The sequence below is a fragment of the Xenopus laevis genome, chromosome 4S (genome assembly GCF_017654675.1).
Source record: "Xenopus laevis strain J_2021 chromosome 4S, Xenopus_laevis_v10.1, whole genome shotgun sequence".
Lineage (NCBI taxonomy): Eukaryota > Metazoa > Chordata > Amphibia > Anura > Pipidae > Xenopus > Xenopus laevis.
In genome coordinates this window covers 100870559-100892216 of record NC_054378.1, presented here as the reverse complement: position 1 = coordinate 100892216, position 21658 = coordinate 100870559, and the positions used below count along the sequence as shown (strand labels likewise).

Here is a 21658-nt window from a genome sequence, read left to right as displayed (position 1 = left end):
TCTTCCAACATACTGTTTTTTGCAGGGACATTCTAATAAATATACAACATTAACTGAATCGCAGGTTATTAATTTATTAATTTTATATTGCTTATTTGTCTGATTCGATTTAAAATCACATACATTTCTCGCATTGTTTTTCAGCGTTTTGCAGGCAATACACTGCATACACTTAAAGAAACCTTTATTTTTACCCAACCAAGTGGGATTACCTGTCTCTTTCTTCAGGTAGCTAGGAGCCAATGACTGTCGCAATGTGTTTGGGCGAGTAAATACAATCGATGTTTGTTCCCCAATTTCTCCCCGCAAATCCTTATCCATTTGTAGGATGTGCCAATGTTTTTTAAAAATGTTGGCGAGTTTATATCCCCCTTTGCTAAATTTAGTAATAAAGGGTACACATTTTGAATCTTTTTCTTTGGTTTTCGTCCCCAATAACGCTGATCTACCAATTTCCTTGATTCCTCTATAAGTTTTAAGTCATATCCTTTTTCCAGAAAATCAACTTTCATAAGTTCGCAATTTTGCTGGTAATCGACTGGGTTTGAACAATTTCTCTTGATTCTGCCAAATTGTCCCCTAGGGATATTGTTCAACCATTTCCTATGGTGCCCACTATCATACGGTATATACCCATTACAATCCGTTTCTTTTTTAAACAAGCGTGTTTTCAATCCCTCTTTTGTAGTGTAAACATTAAGATCCAAGAAATTAATAGAAACTTTACTATATTCATAGGTGAATCTTAAATTAAAACTATTATTATTTATATCTTGTATAAAGGTTTTAAGAAGTTCCTCACTGCCTTTCCAGATAATGATACAGTCATCAATATAGCGCCTCCAGGTGATTAGATTGTTCTTAGTTTGTAAAATTGGTTCTATCACAATTTTCTTCCAGTACCCCATAAAAAGATTGGCATAGCTCGGGGCGAACTTACTTCCCATAGCTGTACCATTACTTTGGAGATAGTATTCCCCTTCGTACCAAAAATAATTATTTTGAAGTATAAACCGAATGCCTTCTATAATAAATTCTCTTTGAGGGGGTAAAATAAGACTGTCATTAAATAGAAAATGTGTAACGGCTTCTATGCCCTGATCATGATTGATACAGGTGTACAGTGATGAAACATCACAGGTTACAAGAAAATAATCTTCACACCATGTTTGCTTCTCTATGAAATTGATGGTGTCCTTTGTATCTTTGATGTAGGACGGTAGGGAACTCACATACTTCTGTAAAAAATTATCAATGTATTTAGATAAATTGCTTGTTAATGACCCAATCCCTGATATAATTGGTCTCCCAGGAGGGTTTTGTAAATCTTTGTGGATTTTTGGTAAAATATAAATAACGGGAATTTTTGGATATAAAATTTTTAGAAATTCTTTTTCTTTATTGTTAATAATGTCCTGAGATAATGCAGTATCTATTAGTGCAAATAGTCTCTGTTTTGTGCTTGTGGTCAGATCCCCCTTACGTTTTTTGTACGTTACTGTATCACTTAATTGTCGCTCTATTTCTGTCGTATACTGAATCCTATCCATTACCACAATCCCTCCTCCTTTATCTGCAGGTTTAATCACAATATCCTTATTTTCACTTAATTCAGTTAGAACTTCCTTCTCAATTTTACTTAAGTTATTACAAATGCGTTTATCATTTAAGTTTTCTAAGTCCTTAATTACTAGCTGTTTAAAAGTTTCCATATTGTTTGAAACACAGTGTACAGGGTTAAACTTTGATTTATTATTTATGCGGATAAGTGGGACCAGATTTTAAAGAGAGCGTCCTTTGAACTAATGAGCCTAATTATCTTTGATCATCGGCAAGAAATGGAATCTATGGAAATTGAGATTAAAGAATTACAGAAAACACTTGAACCATATAAAGATAGTGAAATATATAAGGAAGTCTCCACGGGAATAGGATACAGGTTACAAAAATTAGAACAGGATGTAATGCAAAAAAAGAAATCTAAATTTAGGAGGGATATGAAATTGGGTCAATCAAAAAGTAGTGAGGAACAGATGGTGCCAAAATATAAGGATCATAATAACATTAATCGCGTCAAATCGGATAAAATAATAAAGATAGGAGGGTACCCCGAAAAAACTAGAGAATACAACTATACACCAAGGAGGGATTTGAATTTAGGAAAGGAGAGGAATTATTATGGTGAATACAAGAAGGACTATTGGGCAAAATATCAACATAGGGACTACAGAAATAATAATAGTGATTGGAGGAGGGAAAACTATTATAATAATAATAAGAATCGAATTGAAAAACCGCATCATTATGTACCAACTAGAAATAGATACACACCTTTATCGATAGAGGGTAATAGAGATAGATCAAGTCCTATAAGGAGCAGATCACCAGTTCAAGAGAATATCCCTTTTCATCCATTACGGGAAAGAAGTCCACATTTAGTAGAAAATTTCAAAAGTCCACAGTTAAAAAGAAAACGAAGAGAGGAAATAGAGGAAAAGGAACAAAGGAGAAGTCTAAACTAAAGAATAAAGTAATAGGGGGACGAAGATATTAAACATAAGTTCAACAGCTTTAAGTGAATCTCAACTAATTGTATTACAAAAAGGCTTGAAATTCGCCCCGACTGAGGGACTAGATAAAATACAAACCTATATTGATATCCACAAATTTATCAGAAGATTGAGTATTAAGAAGTTTTTTGTTAACAGAAACCTGGATATAGAGAAGACTAGTATTTACAGTACACTGTGTTTCAAACAATATGGAAACTTTTAAACAGCTAGTAATTAAGGACTTAGAAAACTTAAATGATAAACGCATTTGTAATAACTTAAGTAAAATTGAGAAGGAATTCTTACTGAATTAAGTGAAAATAAGGATATTGTGATTAAACCTGCAGATAAAGGAGGAGGGATTGTGGTAATGGATAGGATTCAGTAGACGACAGAAATAGAGCGACAATTAAGTGATACAGTAACGTACAAAAAACTTAAGGGGGATCCGACCACAAGCACAAAACAGAGACTATTTGCACTAATAGATACTGCATTCTCTCAGGACATTATTAACAATAAAGAAAAAGAATTTCTAAAAATTTTATATCCAAAAATTCCCGTTATTTATATTTTACCAAAAATCCACAAAGATTTACAAAACCCTCCTGGGAGACCAATTATATCAGGGATTGGGTCATTAACAAGCAATTTATCTAAATACATTGATAATTTTTTACAGAAGTATGTGAGTTCCCTACCGTCCTACATCAAAGATACAAAGGACACCATCAATTTCATAGAGAAGCAAACATGGTGTGAAGATTATTTTCTTGTAACCTGTGATGTTTCATCACTGTACACCTGTATCAATCATGATCAGGGCATAGAAGCCGTTACACATTTTCTATTTAATGACAGTCTTATTTTACCCCCTCAAAGAGAATTTATTATAGAAGGCATTCGGTTTATACTTCAAAATAATTATTTTTGGTACGAAGGGGAATACTATCTCCAAAGTAATGGTACAGCTATGGGAAGTAAGTTCGCCCCGAGCTATGCCAATCTTTTTATGGGGTACTGGAAGAAAATTGTGATAGAACCAATTTTACAAACTAAGAACAATCTAATCACCTGGAGGCGCTATATTGATGACTGTATCATTATCTGGAAAGGCAGTGAGGAACTTCTTAAAACCTTTATACAAGATATAAATAATAATAGTTTTAATTTAAGATTCACCTATGAATATAGTAAAGTTTCTATTAATTTCTTGGATCTTAATGTTTACACTACAAAAGAGGGATTGAAAACACGCTTGTTTAAAAAAGAAACGGATTGTAATGGGTATATACCGTATGATAGTGGGCACCATAGGAAATGGTTGAACAATATCCCTAGGGGACAATTTGGCAGAATCAAGAGAAATTGTTCAAACCCAGTCGATTACCAGCAAAATTGCGAACTTATGAAAGTTGATTTTCTGGAAAAAGGATATGACTTAAAACTTATAGAGGAATCAAGGAAATTGGTAGATCAGCGTTATTGGGGACGAAAACCAAAGAAAAAGATTCAAAATGTGTACCCTTTATTACTAAATTTAGCAAAGGGGGATATAAACTCGCCAACATTTTTAAAAAACATTGGCACATCCTACAAATGGATAAGGATTTGCGGGGAGAAATTGGGGAACAAACATCGATTGTATTTACTCGCCCAAACACATTGCGACAGTCATTGGCTCCTAGCTACCTGAAGAAAGAGACAGGTAATCCCACTTGGTTGGGTAAAAATAAAGGTTTCTTTAAGTGTATGCAGTGTATTGCCTGCAAAACGCTGAAAAACAATGCGAGAAATGTATGTGATTTTAAATCGAATCAGACAAATAAGCAATATAAAATTAATAAATTAATAACCTGCGATTCAGTTAATGTTGTATATTTATTAGAATGTCCCTGCAAAAAACAGTATGTTGGAAGAACTACTAGGAAATTAAAATTGAGAATAGCAGAACACATAAGGAACATTAGAAAAGGTCTAAAAACACAGTGTTTCAGAACACTTCTCCTTATATCACAATAGTGATCCTAGTGAGTTAAAGTTTATGGGAATTGCACACAAAACAAAAACCTGGAGGGGTGGCAACAATGTCCAAATAATATCACAAGAAGAAACCAGATGGATAATATCCCTAAAAACGTTACAACCAATGGGTTTGAATATAGATCTTGATATAAATTGTTTTATCTGAGTAAATTGTTTTTAATATTTATATTAATATTTAATACATATAAATGTCTAATTTCGAGAATTTGTATTTTTAATTATTTAAAATGTATCGATTTTAAATGCATTAAGTTAAAGCATCTATCCCTTTTTTACATCTTTTCTGAATGTTAATTGTTGGTAATTGAAAGGAGGTAACCAATTATGCCAATTAGGCAGACTATAAAGGAGTGACCAAGTAAAGTGAACTTTAGCCTCTGAGGAAGTGATTGATTCACGAAACACGTTAGGCAGAGCATTTTGAAGTGTAAGTGACTACTATGTTTATGAATAAAAGACATTCAAATATTTGAGTTTCCCTCTTGTTGCTTGTACAATTCCCCAGTACAAGGCATCTCTTATCCGCTAACTTATCCCGTGAGGATCTGACCCTGGTTGAACTAGGAAGTGGATGAGAAGACGCCGAGACTGTGGGACACGAGGCAACTAGTGCGTCCAGGAGCGAGATCGCAAAGATAGTGAGCGCAACATACCGTGAAGAGAGCAGCGACACCGCTTGGAGGGACGGATTGAGCCTTGCCACACTGCGGATCGGTTTCTATCTGTAGCCGTGTCTGGGAAATCCTGTGAGTACTAACTAAGCAGGGCCCTGATACCGGCTCTTACGATATTTCACATTGTTGCGTTTTGTCTTTCCTTTTATTTTAAAGACAAGAAGCGATCGCCAGTTGTGAACGCAATATCGGGACAAATCTTTTGGCTCCGGATTCCTGGAGAATAAAGGAAATTTTGAGACATTTGGGGGACACAAAAGTTGGTGTATTTTATTCTATAAACGGAAGCGCATATCAAACCAATAGTTTTAATCTTCTAGGGACGGAATCCCTTTGTACTTTGCGCATCCAGTGTTTTATTTTTGCGCAAGATCTATACTACTGTATATCTAAAAATTGTATAGATGCATAAAGCTGGAAGAAGACTACAAAAAGCATTTCTAAAGGCCTGTTACTTTTTCTTTCATTTGTAATTATGCTGTTAGCTGCATGCACTGTATGTATTTCTTGTAGATATATGAGGCTGTGTCCTTGACCTGGTTTTGTGAAAATCACATAAGCAGGGCTGCTATGATGGGGATACTCCAGTCAGGGGCTCGTTGTTGAGAGAGTGCAAATTGTGGGGTATGCAGAGGATTGATAGGTTTTCCACCTAGTGGGCTGCAACTGTGTATGTGCAGTGCAAAGTCTTTCATTGACAACCTATTCTACTTGTTGGTAGAGCACAATACCCAGAGGGTCCATGTTACAAGTCGGGTAATAATTGGGGTCCCATGATTACTGATGACAGCCCTGAGCATTAAACCTGTTTTTGTTTGTCTGTAACTCACCTTTATTACATTCACAAAGCTGCTCTGTGCATACATAGAATAAATGTATTAACTATATATAATATAGCATTATTGTATGCCTATTAGAGGAATTTCAAATAAAAATGTTATTTGCTTTTCTCTTGCAAGGCCCTGTCATGGAACCTATTCAAGTGTTGAGTTTTCTCCTGGCATTACTGCTACCCCTGGGGACTGCCTTGGACTCCAACAAACAGAAACGGGACACTGCATTTGAGATATGTATCCTTTCAGATTAAATCAAAATCTTTAGTTCGTTGTGAACTACTAGCTGTGCGAAACTAAACAAAAAAAAGAAAAAGACAATGCCAGTGCTGATTGCCCCTCAGAGCCCGGGACCAAAATCCTATATAATGTGGTTGCTCTTGGGTGTACTGATTCAAGGATGTCCATATCCCCAGAGAGTTCACCCACCCGCATCGGGTGCAGCCATTCGTATCACCAAAAGTGCTAGCCGAGGTGGACAGGCCTTCTGAAAAGAGGACAAAATTTTCAGACTTAGAGGCTTTATGACATGTCTCTAGCTTGCCTAAAATAAGGAGCATAACTGCATACCCTACAGAAAATTACCATGTCACAGTATGGGTAGAAAACATTGCAGCATTTTTAGCCTAGCCTCTTACCACATAGCAGGGGATATGGCTAAAGCAGGCTATGCCGATTGGAACGGCAGTAACACTGCTCATTGCCAGAGTAGTTGCCACTTACCCATGTTGCCAACTTGTAGGTGACCCATGGGTGTAACGGATATGATAGGGACAGCAGATATATTTATATATATATATATATATGAATTTCTGCATCTTTTTACCCGGGAGCATATCAGATTCTACCTGGGTAGCCCTGCTACCCTCAGTATGTGACAATTAATCTCAGTCCCTGAGAGTTAACCAGGACTGGTAAGAGGATATTGGCAATCAGAGAAGAGTAACCGTTCCATTACGCTCAGCTGGGAAATTGACAAAATGTCTAGCCCCATGTCAGATTTTAAAATTGAATATAAAAAAATTCTTTTTGCTCTTTTGAGAAATTGATTTCAGTGCAGAATTCTGCTGGAGCAGCACTATTAACTGATGCGTTTTGAAAAAAACATGTTTCTCTAACGTCATTGGGGGACACAGGAACCACTGGGTTAAGCTCCTCCAACCAGGAGGCAGGACACTGACAAAAAATAAAATGTTGCTCCTCCCCTTCCCTATATCCCCTGTGCTTAACCCTCCTACCTCAGTTTTTTCAGTGTCCTTGACTAGGATGGTACTACGAGATGATGTAAAGACGTTTCTTCAGGGTGCAGCTCACGTTACTCCCTTATTTCGTCCACCTGTACCGGTATGGGATCTTAATTTGGTTTTAAGAGCCTTTCAGGTAGCTCCGTTTGAGCCTATGAGGTCGGTAGCTTTGGATTGGTTGACGTCAAAGGTGGTGTTCTTATTGGCCATCTGTTCGGCCAGGAGAGTGTCGGAGCTGAGTGCGCTCTCTATTGCTCCGGAGTTAATGGTCTTCCATAGAGATAAGGTGACCTTACGTACGGTTCCGACTTTTTTGCCCAAGGTGGTATCTGATTTTCATGTGAATCAGCCTATTGTAGTACCTTCTTTTTGTCCAGAACCTAGGAACGAAAAGGAAAAGAGGCTACATACCCTGGATGTAGTCCGGGCCTTAAGATATTATGTGGATAGGACAGCCTCATTTAGGCGTTCGGATTCTGTTTGTCATTCCCTCAGGTCCAAGGAAGGGAACAGCTGCATCTAAGGCTACTATAGCCAGATGGATTAAGAAGTCCATATATCAGGCATATGAGAGTTCTCACAGAAGTCCCCCAGCACAGGTAAAGGCTCATTCAACCAGGGCTTTAAGTACTTCCTGGGCATGGAGGAATGAGGCTTCTGCAGAGCAGTTGTGCAAGGCGGCGACGTGGTCGTCAGTCCATACTTTTACAAAGTTGTATCGTTTTGATGTTTTTTCTTCCGCCGAAGCGTGTTTCGGTATGAAGGTTCTTCATACGGTAGTCATGACCGATTAAGGGCGGATTTTCTCTTCCCTCCCTGGTTATTAAGGGACTGCTTTGGTAAGTCCCAGAAGTTCCTGTGTCCCCCAATGACGTTAGAGAAAAGGAGATTTTTAGTATAACTTACCGTTAAATCTCTTCTAGTCAATTGGGGGACACAGGACCTCCCTCCCTGAGACATAAGTTTTTTCTTTTTATTAGAGTGGCAGTTATGCCTTATTTTGAGTTATCCTATTCTCGGTTGATATACTAAACTGAGGTAGGAGGGTTAAGCACAGGGGATATAGGGAAGGGGAGGAGCAACATTTTATTTTTTGTCAGTGTCCTGCCTCCTGGTTGGAGGAGCTTAACCCAGTGGTTCCTGTGTCCCCCAATTGACTAGAGAGAAAGAGATTTAACGGTAAGTTATACTAAAAATCTCCTTTTTCCGATGACAGGATCCCTTTAAGCTGGCCATAGATGTAAAGATTTTTAAAAGAGACCACGATTATCTCGAAACGATCATACTATCGTACGAATTGTCCATCAACTAAAAAGACCAATTTTCCAGGAAAACAAAGGGGAGCTGCCTGCTTGGCCCTGCAAACATAGATAGATTGCACTGGGACCAATAAAGATTTTTTTAACCTCGCTGATCAATTTTCTGACAGATGTCGGCAGAAAATTCGTAAAATGTACGATCGTTCGAATCCCACTAACTTCACAATAATTTTGAAGGATTGGTCGGACTTCGGTAAAATTGGTCGTTCGGCAAGAAAAATCTTTGCGTCTATGGGGAGCTTAAGTCTTCTACACTTTAAACTTGAATGCAGTTTATTGCCTTTTATTAAGACCTTGACAAACAACAGATAAGAAACTGTTTGAAGTAAAGAGGAAGGATCAGATTAATGCCCTCAATAACCTCATTGAGCTGAATGATGTCAACCAGCAATATAAGATAATTGATATAATGCTCAAAGGTCTTTTTAAGGTAATGCATCTTCTTTTTCTCTTGTTTATATCCTTTCAGCCGTCTTACCATTTTATGCTTTAATAAGAAGGGTTTTGCAAGTGCTTCAAAAAACAATTTGATTTAGATAACTAACTAACTATTTAATACTAGGGCATAGGGCCACTATGCCACTTCCTATAACTATCCACCTTTATATCTAGTTGCTTACAGGCACTTGTTCTAACAACTTCCCTTCCATGTTAAGTCGTGCTACTCCCCTACCCCTCGAGGTGATGTAAATGTTCTTCCACAGGATGCAGGTTAAAAGATAAGTGCGGCTGCACATACAAAGAGGGTCTTGATGTTGGAATTCACAGGTTAAAGGGATTCGGTCATGATTTTTATGATCTCGTTTTTATTTCTAAATTACACTGTTTACACTGCAAATAATTCACTCTATAATATAACATTTCATTACTGAACCAGCAAGTGTATTTTTTTTTATTTGTAATATTGGTGTGTAGGCAGCCATCTGTGGTCATTTTGCCTGGTCATGTGCTTTCAGAAAGAGCCAGCACTTTAGGATGGAACTGCTTTCTGGCAGGCTGTTGTTTCTCCTACACAATGTAACTGAATGTGTTGCAGTGAGACCTGGATTTTACTATTGAGTGCTGTTTTAAGACCTACCAGGCAGCTGTTATCTTGATTTAGGGAACTGATATCTGGTTACCTTCTCATTGTTCTGTTTTTAGGCTGCTGGCGGGGAAAGGGAGGGGGTGAAATCACTCCAACTTGCAGTACAGCAGTAAAGAGTGACTGAAGGTTATCAGAGCACAAGTCACATGACTGGGGGCAGCTGGGAAAATGACAATATGTCTAGCCCCGTGTCAGATTTCACAATTAAATATAAAGAAATCTGTTCTTTTGAGAAACGTATTTCCTTACAGAATTCTGCTGGAGCAGCACTATTAACTGATGCGTTTTAAAAAAAAAAAAAAGTTTTTTTTCCCCTTTAAGGACTGTTTGAATGAGGGGTTGTAATTTAACCATACTGTTCAATGACTAGTGCACAAGGAGACAATTTAGTTTGTGAAGGTAGCATGAGCCCCCCTAACTCTTGCACAGAATGGGACTTATAAGAGCCAGGTAGTATTTTGAAATAGTGTAGCACTGACACAGCTAGCTAGACTTTACACCCATATACATATGCCTTGTGTGACTGTTATGGGGCTATTTCCCAATACCTTAGCTGCGATTTTTAGCTAACCAGGTTTGTGTTCTGACTGCAGGATCCCACGCTGCTTAGGAGTATGTGTACAAATGCCATAAAGTGAGTGATCCTGCCACATGGGTACTGTGAGACATTGTACTGTATCCATTAGGTACTGTAGGTGGTGCTGAAGCACTTACCAACCAAGAACCAACCAGGTCACTACATCTTACTTAAAACTACATCCATGGCAGAAGGCAGGTGCAACCTTATTTCTAGCTAGTTCTAACCCTGTTTTGTTCCCTTCATAGTTGTTTTTTTGTGAGGCTAGATTTTAGAATGTTTTTAGAATTCCTATCCTCTCTGTTTTGACAGGTACTAGAAGACTCCAGAGTGATTTTAATAGCAGCGGGAGTTCAGCCAGATGGTCCCTTTCCAGAAGATGAGAAGTTAAAAGATGGTAAGAATATATTGTTTTTCCGGTTATAACCAGCAGAATAAAAAAAAAAATCTAAAATATCTTCTGTTCAGTGTAAGTTGGCTGTGGGGAAAAAGTAATCCAAAAAAAAATTATTCCAAATCCTATTTCATCATGTTATTTAAGAAAAATTAACTTTAATTACACTGTATAAATTATTTGAATCTTGTTTCCATCAGTCTAGGAAATAATAATTACAGCAAGCAGGCAGGAGCCATTTTGTGGACACTGTTATTAAGACAAGCCTTGTATCATCTCAGAATCTTGTTTGTGCACCAGAATGGGGGACCTGATGTCCATCCCCATGCACTGGTTACACTATTAAATGTTTAAGAGAACGGGGGAATGTGGGGAGAGCAGTGACATCTAGGAAGTGCTGAATGGAAAGTGAAAGTAATTGCCTTCCCCGCGGAGGGGCAGGCAATATTTTATTGACAGCTGAGATTTTTAAATGTGTTTACAACAGCTATGAATGCTTTAATAAAAATTTAAATTTGGATTTCTTGTTAATTTGAAAAGGACTTTTATTATACAGATTTGTATGTCTGGGTGACAGGTTCACTTTAAACAGTATATTCGTAAGTACAGGTATGGGATCCCTTATATGGAAACATTTATCCAGGAAGGCCAGCTGTCACAGATTACGTTTTAAGGAAATAATTATAAATATACCCTTTTCTCTGTAATAATAACAGTACTTTTGTACTTGATGTTAACTAAGCTTCATGCTTGATGGAACACAATCCTGTTGTGTTTATTGTAATGTTTAAATGCTTTTTCATGATCCAAACTAGAGAGATCTTAACTAGTGCAGAAAAAATAAGAATAAATATTAATTAAATTAATCTTTCTTTTAGGAAGCAACCTAATAATGGCAGATAATCATAAGCGTTGTCTCATATGCTTATTTTTAAAGTCTTTATCAAACAGTGACATTTTTTAACCTGAAAGTTAATTTTCCCTTTAAAAATTGTTCGGCTCTGCTTGACTGCTGGTATATGACATGCAACGTCCTCTCACACCTTTCAACGCTGGACATGCACTATAAGATCTGCTTATTTGGCCAGACAAGTGAATCTTTGCCTGAGCCATATACTCAAGGCAGGACTTAATCAAGCTAATCCAGTCATTTAGTATTTTTAAAGGAGACATATAGGATAAATGAAAAACCCTAATTTTGTAGGCGATTATTAGTGATATGTTGTTACTTTTATATGGTGCTAAAAATTAATACAGTATTGTCTTTAAAAATAGCCCCTTTATTTGAGCTCCCAATAGATGGGCCCTGTTTCAAATGAAGGGTGGGTGTGTCCGAAAGGTCCTGCCAGAAGCACAGTAGGAGGGGGACAGCCAATCACTGCCCTCAAGTCACACAAGCAAAGACAGGCTTCAGTTCCCTATCAGAACCTGCTAGCTGCTGATTGGTTCCCACCCTGCAGTGCAGTGAGCTGAGTGCCGCCGGCTCCTCTGCACAGCCTGAGAATTCAGGGAGTAGGAAGGGGAAGAGAAGGGAGGGATTATTAGGGTTTTTTGCAAAAATATTCAATAAATCAGCCTGAAGCACTAAATTTTTAAGCACATTTCTTCTATATCTAAATGAGTATAATTCACTGGTACTTTCTTATTTTTTACACAAATTGTCTCCTTTAAGTCAAGTGCATAGTCGGCCAAAGGGACATAAAGGAGTGATTTGCATATCTCCAACCATAATGCTTTATGTGAGCGTTAATCTCAAATTTTCGATATCTAAGCAGTGAGACATTCTATTTTCAGAAGGCTTTACATTACATGTTTTGCACGTGAAGGGCTTTAAGGCTCCTTTTAGCCCAACTCACCCTAACCAGGATAGGTTCTCTGCTTCGCTACTCCACAAGTCCTACCTACTCAGAAACCATGTTCCAATATCTTGCACTGATGAGATCTAACAAGATTAAAGCTGGCCATAGACGCAAAGATCCGATCGTACGAATCAACGTACGATCGGACTTTCCCATCTCCCGACCCTCCACTAACCATTCAGATCAAAGTCTTTACCATTCCGATTAAATAAGAACAGATCACCCAATGTTCTGCCCCTGACAGCAATCGTACGATACTTATGTCTGACAACACTAGTGACAGTCTCCCACTGAAAATCGTACGATCGGCAATACACGCAGAGATAGTATCGGCAGGCGACAGAAATTTTCTAACCTGTCCGATCGACCAAACGACCGATCTCCGACGGACGAAAAATGTCGGGACTCTCCACACATGGTCCGAAAATCGTACGAATCCACGATTCGTACGATCGGATCTTTGCGTCTATGGCCAGCTTAATGCAGGCTGTCTGCTAGTTTTGTTATATGGCTCTGGAATATTAGGCTTTATCTCTGCTATAAAACGAGCAGTTCTGGATGTATAGTTGGCCAAAGAGACATAAAGGAGTGATTTGCATGTCTTATGCCTTATGTGAGAGTTAAACTCTAATTATTGTTATTAATGCAGTGCTATGTATATGGCACAAGGCAAGTAAATACATTCTATTTTCAGAAGGCCTGAATGCTGTAAGTCAAATGTTGGAATACATGGAGGGGAGCATGCAGTCACGTAGATTGTGCACCAAATTCCAGCCTTGGCATAGGCACACTCAGGGAATATTTAGAAATAAAAATCATACTGACATGTTCCATTCAATGGGGGCAAGGATTTAATCTCAGTACGCACATTCACTCCAATGAAGAAAGTTCCCAACACACCAAATGAAAAATCTATTTGTGGTTTTAAGATAAAGATGTCTAAAAGCTGACAACTCATCTAACGTTTGGCTGTGGTAGTGTATTTCAGTTATGGACTGGGTAAATAGGCATTGTTCATTACCTTGGTGAGTCCTATCTAATATTATGGGGCTTAAAACAAATACTGTAACAATTCCTATGCTCATTTACAGAACAGGTTTATAGATTTGCTAACTAAAATTTTGCTCCCCAAAAACATGTGAAAACACCCTGATGAAAATCCAACACACATTAGGCCTTCCATGAATTTACTGATATTTTTGTTTCATTCTTAACCCATAAATGAAATGAAACTTTTTTCCCCTTACAGCTTATTCACACACAGTGGAGAATTCTGCATTCTTTGGAGATGTAGTTCTCCGTTTTCCCAAAATTGTTCATCATTATTTTGACCGCAACTCCAACTGGAACAACCTCATTCGTTGGGGTATTGGATTTTGCAACCTTAGTGGAATCTTGGATGATGGACCTCACACTCAGCTCCTTGGCTTGGTACTAATATATGTATATGTCACATTGTATGTGCTCTTAAAGGAGTCAAAATTCTTTTATTATTATTTAAAGTACATTGTGCTATTCTGAGCACTGTTATGATGTGGTTTCGGATAGATGGTCATGTGTGTAAAACAGCGGAGATTAAAAAGTGGGCCAAGAATTAAAGGGTTTGTTAACCTTCCAAACACTTTTTTAGTGCAGTTGTTTTCAGATTGTTCACCATAAACAAAGACTTTTTTCAATTGCTTTCCACCTTTTATTTTTTGTTTTTACCGTCCCAAAATTTAAGTTTAATTTTTAAAGGGGAACCAAAATCTGATAAAGAGGCCCACATAACGCAGACACCCCTAATATATCTATCACAGTTGCCTGTTTCTTCAAAAAGTATGAATAAATGTAATTAACTGTTTAACAGTTCTTCTCTTTCTGCATCATTTGAAATCCAGGGAAGGAGGGACTAAAACACTGATGTTACAAATTGTAACAACTACTCCGCAGTTTACAGACAGCATGCAGGAACTATATAACACACAATGCATTGCACTGTGATTTTCCTTTCCTTATTGAAATCACATGTGCATTATTTAGAGCATTGAAGATCAGAACTAGGAGTAGGCTAAGTAGGAAGCTGCCTATGGTGCAGCTGCAGGTGGGTGCAGTTAGGGGGGAGCAAAAATACTGTCTAGACTATCCAGTGCCACTAGCCCTGGCTTGTCCTAAGTTAAAAAATGGGTGAACAGAAGCCACTGCAACTGGGAACTGGGGAAGGAGTTTAGTGCTGCTGCTTTGTTTTGGTAGCTGGGACAATGGTTCAAGTACTGAGAACATTACAAGTTTCTGGAGACAAAACTATTATTCTTTTATAATTAAACCCCTATTGGGTTTAATTAATGTTTAAATTATTCTTCGTAGACTTAAAGTATTATGATCATAATTACAGAAATATGCCTTATCTGGAAAACCCCAGGTCCTGAACATTGTTTTTTTTTTTTTAAACCTATTTTATAATTTTTTTTTTTTCTCTCTACAGATGTCACAGGAACTAGGAATCAGTGAGAAATCCCCAGATTATAAGAACCCTTTCAAGGCAGAGAACATGGAGGTAAGATAATACACACATATATTTCATATGCTGCATTTTGCGTTGATTTCATATTTAAGTGCATATTCAGATTAAGTTAGTTCCATAAACTCTTGACAAATTTGTTTTTCTCTTTTGTCAGTGGCTTGTAGTTAAATACATACATCAAAGTAGTTGGGAAAAGAGAAAAAGACAAAGATTATTATATTAAAATTACATATAAGTATAATGTTGAATTGCACAATTTGCAATTGGTTTCATATTCTTCTGTGTGTTTGTTTTTTTATTTCCTGTACTGTGCTTGTCTATATTCCTCAATAATATATGATTTTGTTTCATTGTTTGTTTCTTGAGTTTGTATTCCGCCTTCTCAGTAATGTGCTGTGGTAGAAAATGTCTATATAAAGAATATCAGTATATACATTATTTTTTTTTAAATGGTGAACTAAAGCTTTTAGGTTCTCATTTACTTACCTTGATTAAGTTTAAGCTTATGTACGGCACACCATCAGTATTTAAGAGAAAAATAGTACAGTGTTAGTGTATTTAGTAGTTGAAGAGAAGAATAGTACAGTGTTAGTGTATTTAGTAGTTAAAGAGAGGAATAGTTCAGTGTTAGTGTATTTAATAGTTAAAGAGAAGAATAAATATTAAATACACTAACACTGTACTAAAGAGAAGAATAGTAGTTTTAGTGTATTTAGTAGTTAAAGAGAAGAAAAGTACAGTGTTAGTGTATTTAATAGTTAGAGAAAAATAGTACAGTGTTAGTGTATTTAGTAGTTGAAGAATAGTAGTGTTAGTGTATTTAGTAGTTAAAGAGAAGAAAAGTACAGTGTTAGTGTATTTAATAGTTAAAGAGAAGAAAAGTATAGTGTTAGTGTATTTAGTAGAAGAGAAGACTAGTACAGTTAGTGTATTTAGTAGGTGACATTTAGAGGTTTTTCAACTTTTTTAAAAACACTATCCAAAAAGAATGTGAGGATGTGAGGATCTCCAAAAATAAAGAAACAAATGTAAAAAGTAGAAAAATGTATTAGGACATAAGACCTAACACGTTTCGTGCCTATTGGGGCACTTAACGCGAAACGAACCGCGTTAGGTCTTACGTCCTAATAAATGTTTCTACTTTTTACATTTGTTTCTTTATTTTTGGAGATCCTCACATCCTTTTTGGATACAGTGTTTTTGGTCTTTGCACCTTGGGACTGAGGTGAACTGTGAGTGTATTCTCCTTCATTATTTCTATCATATTTTTGATTTAATATTTATTTGTTGAGTGGTACCATAGATATTTGCTGTCATGTGGCAGTAGCACAAACCTAAGCTTTTTTAGTTTTCAACTTTTTTGGCTCAATACCTACTTTATTTCTCAACATTTATTCAGGCCCCTAAGCACAATGTTGTATTCTCAGTCACACACAAAGTATAAAATTAAAATATGGACATTTCTGTAAAATCTGCCACAGCCACAATTTTGACCTTATGTCAGTGGCCAGTATTTAGCCAGCACTGACGGTGTGTTTTTTCTTGTCATGTCAGATATATTTTGTCTGTTTCTTTTCATTCCCTTTTACTTCTTCGTAGTTCTTTCTCTCTCAACTTTGATTCCTGCTCACTTTTCTATCTTGTCCTCCCATTTTTTCCTTGCAGTTTTTTTGATTTATGTATTTCCTATAATGGACACTAGATGGGACTGTAGTGCTTGTTATTTTTGTTAATAGAAAGCTGAAATGATACAGATGTATCCAAGGTCATAACTACAGAGGAAGCAGATCCTGTGATTGCAGGGGGGCCCAGGAGGCCACCATCAGGAAGCCCAGTGGGTTTTTGGGTCTCAAGGGAGTCCTGGCCATGCTACATTTCGAGGCACATTTATTAAAGGTTGAATTTTGAATCCATGTGAGTTTTTTTAAACTCTACTAAATCTGAATAAACCCGAAATTCAAATGGGGGGTTATGTATAAAAAAAATCGAATATCTAAAACTCGGACGAATTCTACAGACTCGAAAACTCAAATTGAATTTGACTAAACTCGAATCGAGTTTTCTTTTCTTAGAAAAAACTCGACTCGAGTTTAGTCGAATTCAGTTTGTCAGGAAAGCTAGTAACATGTCCAAATTTGTCCATGGACCTCTCCCATTGACATGAACTCGGTAGGTTTAAGGTGGTGAATAGTCGAATTCGAATTGTAAAGGGCCAGAGTTTGATAAATCTGCCCCCTAAACTTAAATGAAAAATAAGTGCGCAGAAAGCTCCTAGAGGAAAGAAGAAGCAGGTACGTGAGCTCCCGCCCTTTCCTCTGAAGTCTGCAGCTCACTGACAGAGGGATGGGGGGGGGGCAACTCAAGTAAGTGCAGCACGGCCGGGCCTCCCATAAAACCCCCAAAAACAACCAGTGTACAGAAACCTGTGTAGGGGGAAGAACATGCAGGCATCCAACCTTCTGCCCTCACTTCAAGTCTGCAGCTCACTGACTACCATTTTTAACCACTAGACTGCTGAGGGGGCTGAAATTAGGGGGGCCCTGTTAATATCATTGCACGGGGCCCTTAATTGGATTTGCTGTGGGACCCAGTAACATCTAATCATACCACTAGATGTATAAGCCACATTATTCAGGAGAACTCTAAGCACCCTTCCTCTCACAAATTTGCTGTGGCCCAGGCCAAAAAAAATATATACTGGTGTTAATTTAGCTGTAAGAATAGTCAGTCAGTGCAGACTGTCCCTCCTGCTTGCAATGAAAAGTATGTTTCCTCCAGAAACGTAATGACACCAGTGGCAGGCAGTCAGGCATCCAGTTCAAGTTGTGCACACCTCACTTTAGTAACAACTGCTTAAGACTGTGGATACAGCTAAATGTTTACAAAGTCTGTAACTTGCCAGTATCGTCATCATATAATGGATAAAGCATATTTTAATCTGGAATGCTCATGGAAATATGTAGGTAACACTAACCAGCGTAGAGGACAATTTCGCTAGCAAACAAGACTGTCACTAGTGTTCGTTTGCTCCCTATCACCGGGCGACGTTTTGGTCTGGCGAACGGTCATTACTCCACAAATTCACTAAGATGCGAATTTTACTGAACGTTACCTCTTCCTCCAGCTTTTACTATGCCATCTCAGACCAGGCGAACTGATAAAACAAAGCAACATCTTCCTCAATCTTATGTCAGTGACATCATATCCTGTATGCTGGAAATGCTTTAGAGTTGTAAAAAACGTTGGCGACTTTTCTTTGCATAAAGCGGGATTGCCTTCAAAAGTCTGAACTATTAAAGGAGAAGCAAACCCTTGCTACTAAAATCCCTTACCCCCCTACCCTACATAGACCCTGCTCCCCCTCCCAGCCTAGGTGGTACCTTTGCTAAATGCCCCTAACTTTTTACTTACCCCTTGGTGCAGATTCTGTCCAGCGGAGTTCACAGCAGCCATCTTCAGCCTCTTCGGTAATCTTCTTCCATCTCTTCTGCAATTTTTGTGACATTCGGCGCATGCGCAGTTTTCGCGAGGCAGAAAACTGCTCCAACTGCGCATGCTCCGATATGGCACTTCCTGAAGATTACCGATTTAATATTGAACATGTCCATACGACTTTTAGGTACCCACCCTATTCAAATGAACCTAAGCACAAGTGTGCTAGCAATGTTCCACTAGGCAGAAATGAACGCTAGCGAAAATTCGCTATGAAATGCTCGCCCAGCCGATGTGAAGCTAGAAGAAATTTGCCAGCATTCGGCTGCTGAGACGCAACATTTTAGTGAATAAGTGTAGTGGTAACGAATTTGCGTCTGGTGAAGTGGGCTGGCGAAAATTTTCCCTTTAGTGAATTTGCCCCAGAGAATACAGAAGTTGCTTGTGTAAGCTATTCTGTAGCACAAAGCTGCTGCATTTTTTTTATTTATATCATCCCACTATTTGTGCCATATTTTAGAACCCCATAGTAATGTGTGGAACTGTAAGATTTTATAAATGTGTTGTTTGTTCCAGTTCTTGCCTAATACAGATGCTTTCCAAAAAGCATTAAGAGAGGAGGAAAAAAGAAGAAGAAAGGAAGACAAAAGGAAGGAGATCAGGAAGGGTCCAAGGATAACCCGCTCTCGCTCAGAGTTATAACACCCGGACAGTTTTCTGAGTGGTGGACTTATGCAAGACCTGATTGAAGCCTTAAGGGAGTTCTTGCCGTGCCAATACAATTCCTGGTTACACGCTGCATTTTGGACTTCTCAGCCTGTTACAGCAATGAGGGCACTGAATATGTCACCGGATAAACATATCAGATGCAAACGGCCACCTTGAGTCTGCAATGCTGCATAATGTGACATGTAATTTATTCCTTGTTAAATAGGGAATGTTATTGTTTTGGTGTGCTCCCTTAATTCCCCACCCCTCCCCTTCATCTGTTTCCATGTTGACAGTTTACAATGCACTGCAGACAGACAGTGTGGTTGAGTTGTATGCTGTAGAAAAAAAATTTAGTCTGAGGAAGCACACTGATAAACCATTTAAACCATTTTTCAAGTTAAATAGCTCAAAAACCAAAATAAAAAGCAATTACAGAATATCAGAATATCATCCTCTACATCATACTATGGATTTATCAAGGGTAGAATAGTAAATTCGAATTTTCGAGTGTCAAAATTCACACATACGAATTTTAATCCCCCTATTTGAATGTAAATTTGAATGTAAATTTGAATGTGAGATTTATCACACCGACCACGAAAATAGTCCTAATTCGAATATACGCCACCTAAAACCTGCAGAGTTCAAATGAACCCGGCAGGTTTTAGGTGGCGAATATTCTAACTAGGACTGTTTCCATGGTCGAGGTACAGACAAGTCAATGAATTGAAAAACGATTTGAATTTTCGGGTCGGAGCCATTCGATTGAATATTAGACATTCAACATCATTGGCTGCCCGTGCTTTTATGGTACTGTAATCAAAGCCTCCTGGACCTCTTAAAAGTGAATGGGCATCCCCATCCCCTAATTGGGAGCTGCTATTGGCAAGATTTTTGATGATTGTGTAATTAAAACACAGAACGGGTACTTTTTAAAAGCAATTATATTCTAAGGTGTGATTTGGTAATACAAAGTTGTTCTATACTCTATGTCCCCTTTAAATAACCCTCTAAACATACACATATAATTTAGCAAATGTCTAAAATGTTAGAGCAATCTTTTTTTGTTTTTTTGCTCCTTGAAATGTAGACATTTTTTGCCACATTTCAATTGAGTTGCAAAACCGGAAGCAGTTATTCCTTCAGATATATCTTGTGCCCTCCACAAAGTACCTTCATCCTTTCTACACTAGCCCAAATACATTTTTCAGCTGAAACATAATTTTTAGGGGCAACTAAAGATTGTTAGAAACATATTTTTTTTTTTAAACATAATGACATAACTTAAGTGACTTAAGCTTTTTGTACTGCTCACATGGCTATTAAAAGGTCCAGGTCTGGTGCTGGTGATTGTAAGTGAGGGGGGGTACCCCCCCCCCCCCACACACACACACCCCTCCGCTTTGCTGGGTTTTTTGTTGGGTTTTTTTCTTCCTTCCTATATAGACACCCAAGGGCATCGTATACACATATATTGAAAAAGTACTCCCATAGCCAGAAGCCTTATGCCATATCAAATAAAGTCTCCTAATATGTCCCATATACCTCCAATGTTCTTCTGATTTGACCCTTGTCCTGAAAATGCACAACTTGTTTGCACAGTGTGCTGCTTTGGGGTTCAGTGCTCTTAACACACATAGGCAGTGCGATTGGCTGTGTGTTGAGCCTGGGATAAGGCAGCAGAAATGTAAAAAGGCTTATCATTGCCCTTGAAATAGTTAGATACATATAGATATATAGGTATATATATTATATTAAACAGTTTCAATGGCAGCTATAAACTACATATATTCTAGTTTATGAATATGTGGGGATTTTTGTTTTGATTTTAAGTGACCTATCGTAAAATAAAGTTGGACATATCTGTGGCCAGAAAAGAGGTCCAACAAACAGTGGAGTTGGATTACCCTAGATTATTTACAATCAAGTACTGTACTGCTTGGGGTTTTCCGGATAAGGGATCTTTCTGTCATTTGATCATCATACCCTAAGACTTGCTAGAAAATCATGTAAATATATAGGGGCCGATTCACCAAGGGTGGAATATCGAAGTCGAAGGATTTTAGCGCAAATAGTTCGATCGAAGGAATAATCCTTCGATCGAACAATTTAATCCTTCAAATCGAACGATTCGAAGGATTTTAATCCAACGATCGAAGGATTATCCTTCGACCAAAAAAATTTAGGAAAGCCTATGGGGACCTTCCCCATAGGCTAACATTGACTTCGGTAGCTTTTAGATGGCAAACTAGGGGGTCGAAGTTTTTTCTTAAAGAGACAGTACTTTGTCTATCGAATAGTCAAACGATTTTTAGTTCAAATCCTTCGATTCGTAGTCGAAGTAGCCCAAAAAAACACTTCAAAAGTCAAAGTTTTTTTACTTCGAATCCTTCACTCGAAGTTAGTGAATCGGCCCCTAAATAAACC

At 37.8% G+C, this 21658-nt stretch overlaps 1 protein-coding gene across 2 annotated transcripts in view; it reads left to right on the top strand.

Moving 5' to 3' along the window:
• The window catches only part of ccdc134.S (coiled-coil domain containing 134 S homeolog), a 24256-nt gene extending 3972 nt beyond the window's left edge, over positions 1-20284 (top strand). For both annotated transcript variants that reach the window (XM_018261239.2, XM_018261237.2), the window contains exons 2-7: positions 6232-6342; positions 8977-9098; positions 10645-10729; positions 13835-14016; positions 15050-15121; positions 19097-20284. In XM_018261239.2, coding sequence (XP_018116728.1) covers positions 6240-6342; positions 8977-9098; positions 10645-10729; positions 13835-14016; positions 15050-15121; positions 19097-19222 — 690 coding nt within the window. In that variant the 5' untranslated portion in view covers positions 6232-6239 and the 3' untranslated portion in view covers positions 19223-20284. The remainder of the gene's footprint in view (positions 1-6231; positions 6343-8976; positions 9099-10644; positions 10730-13834; positions 14017-15049; positions 15122-19096) is intronic.
• Positions 20285-21658: the final 1374 nt, after the last annotated feature.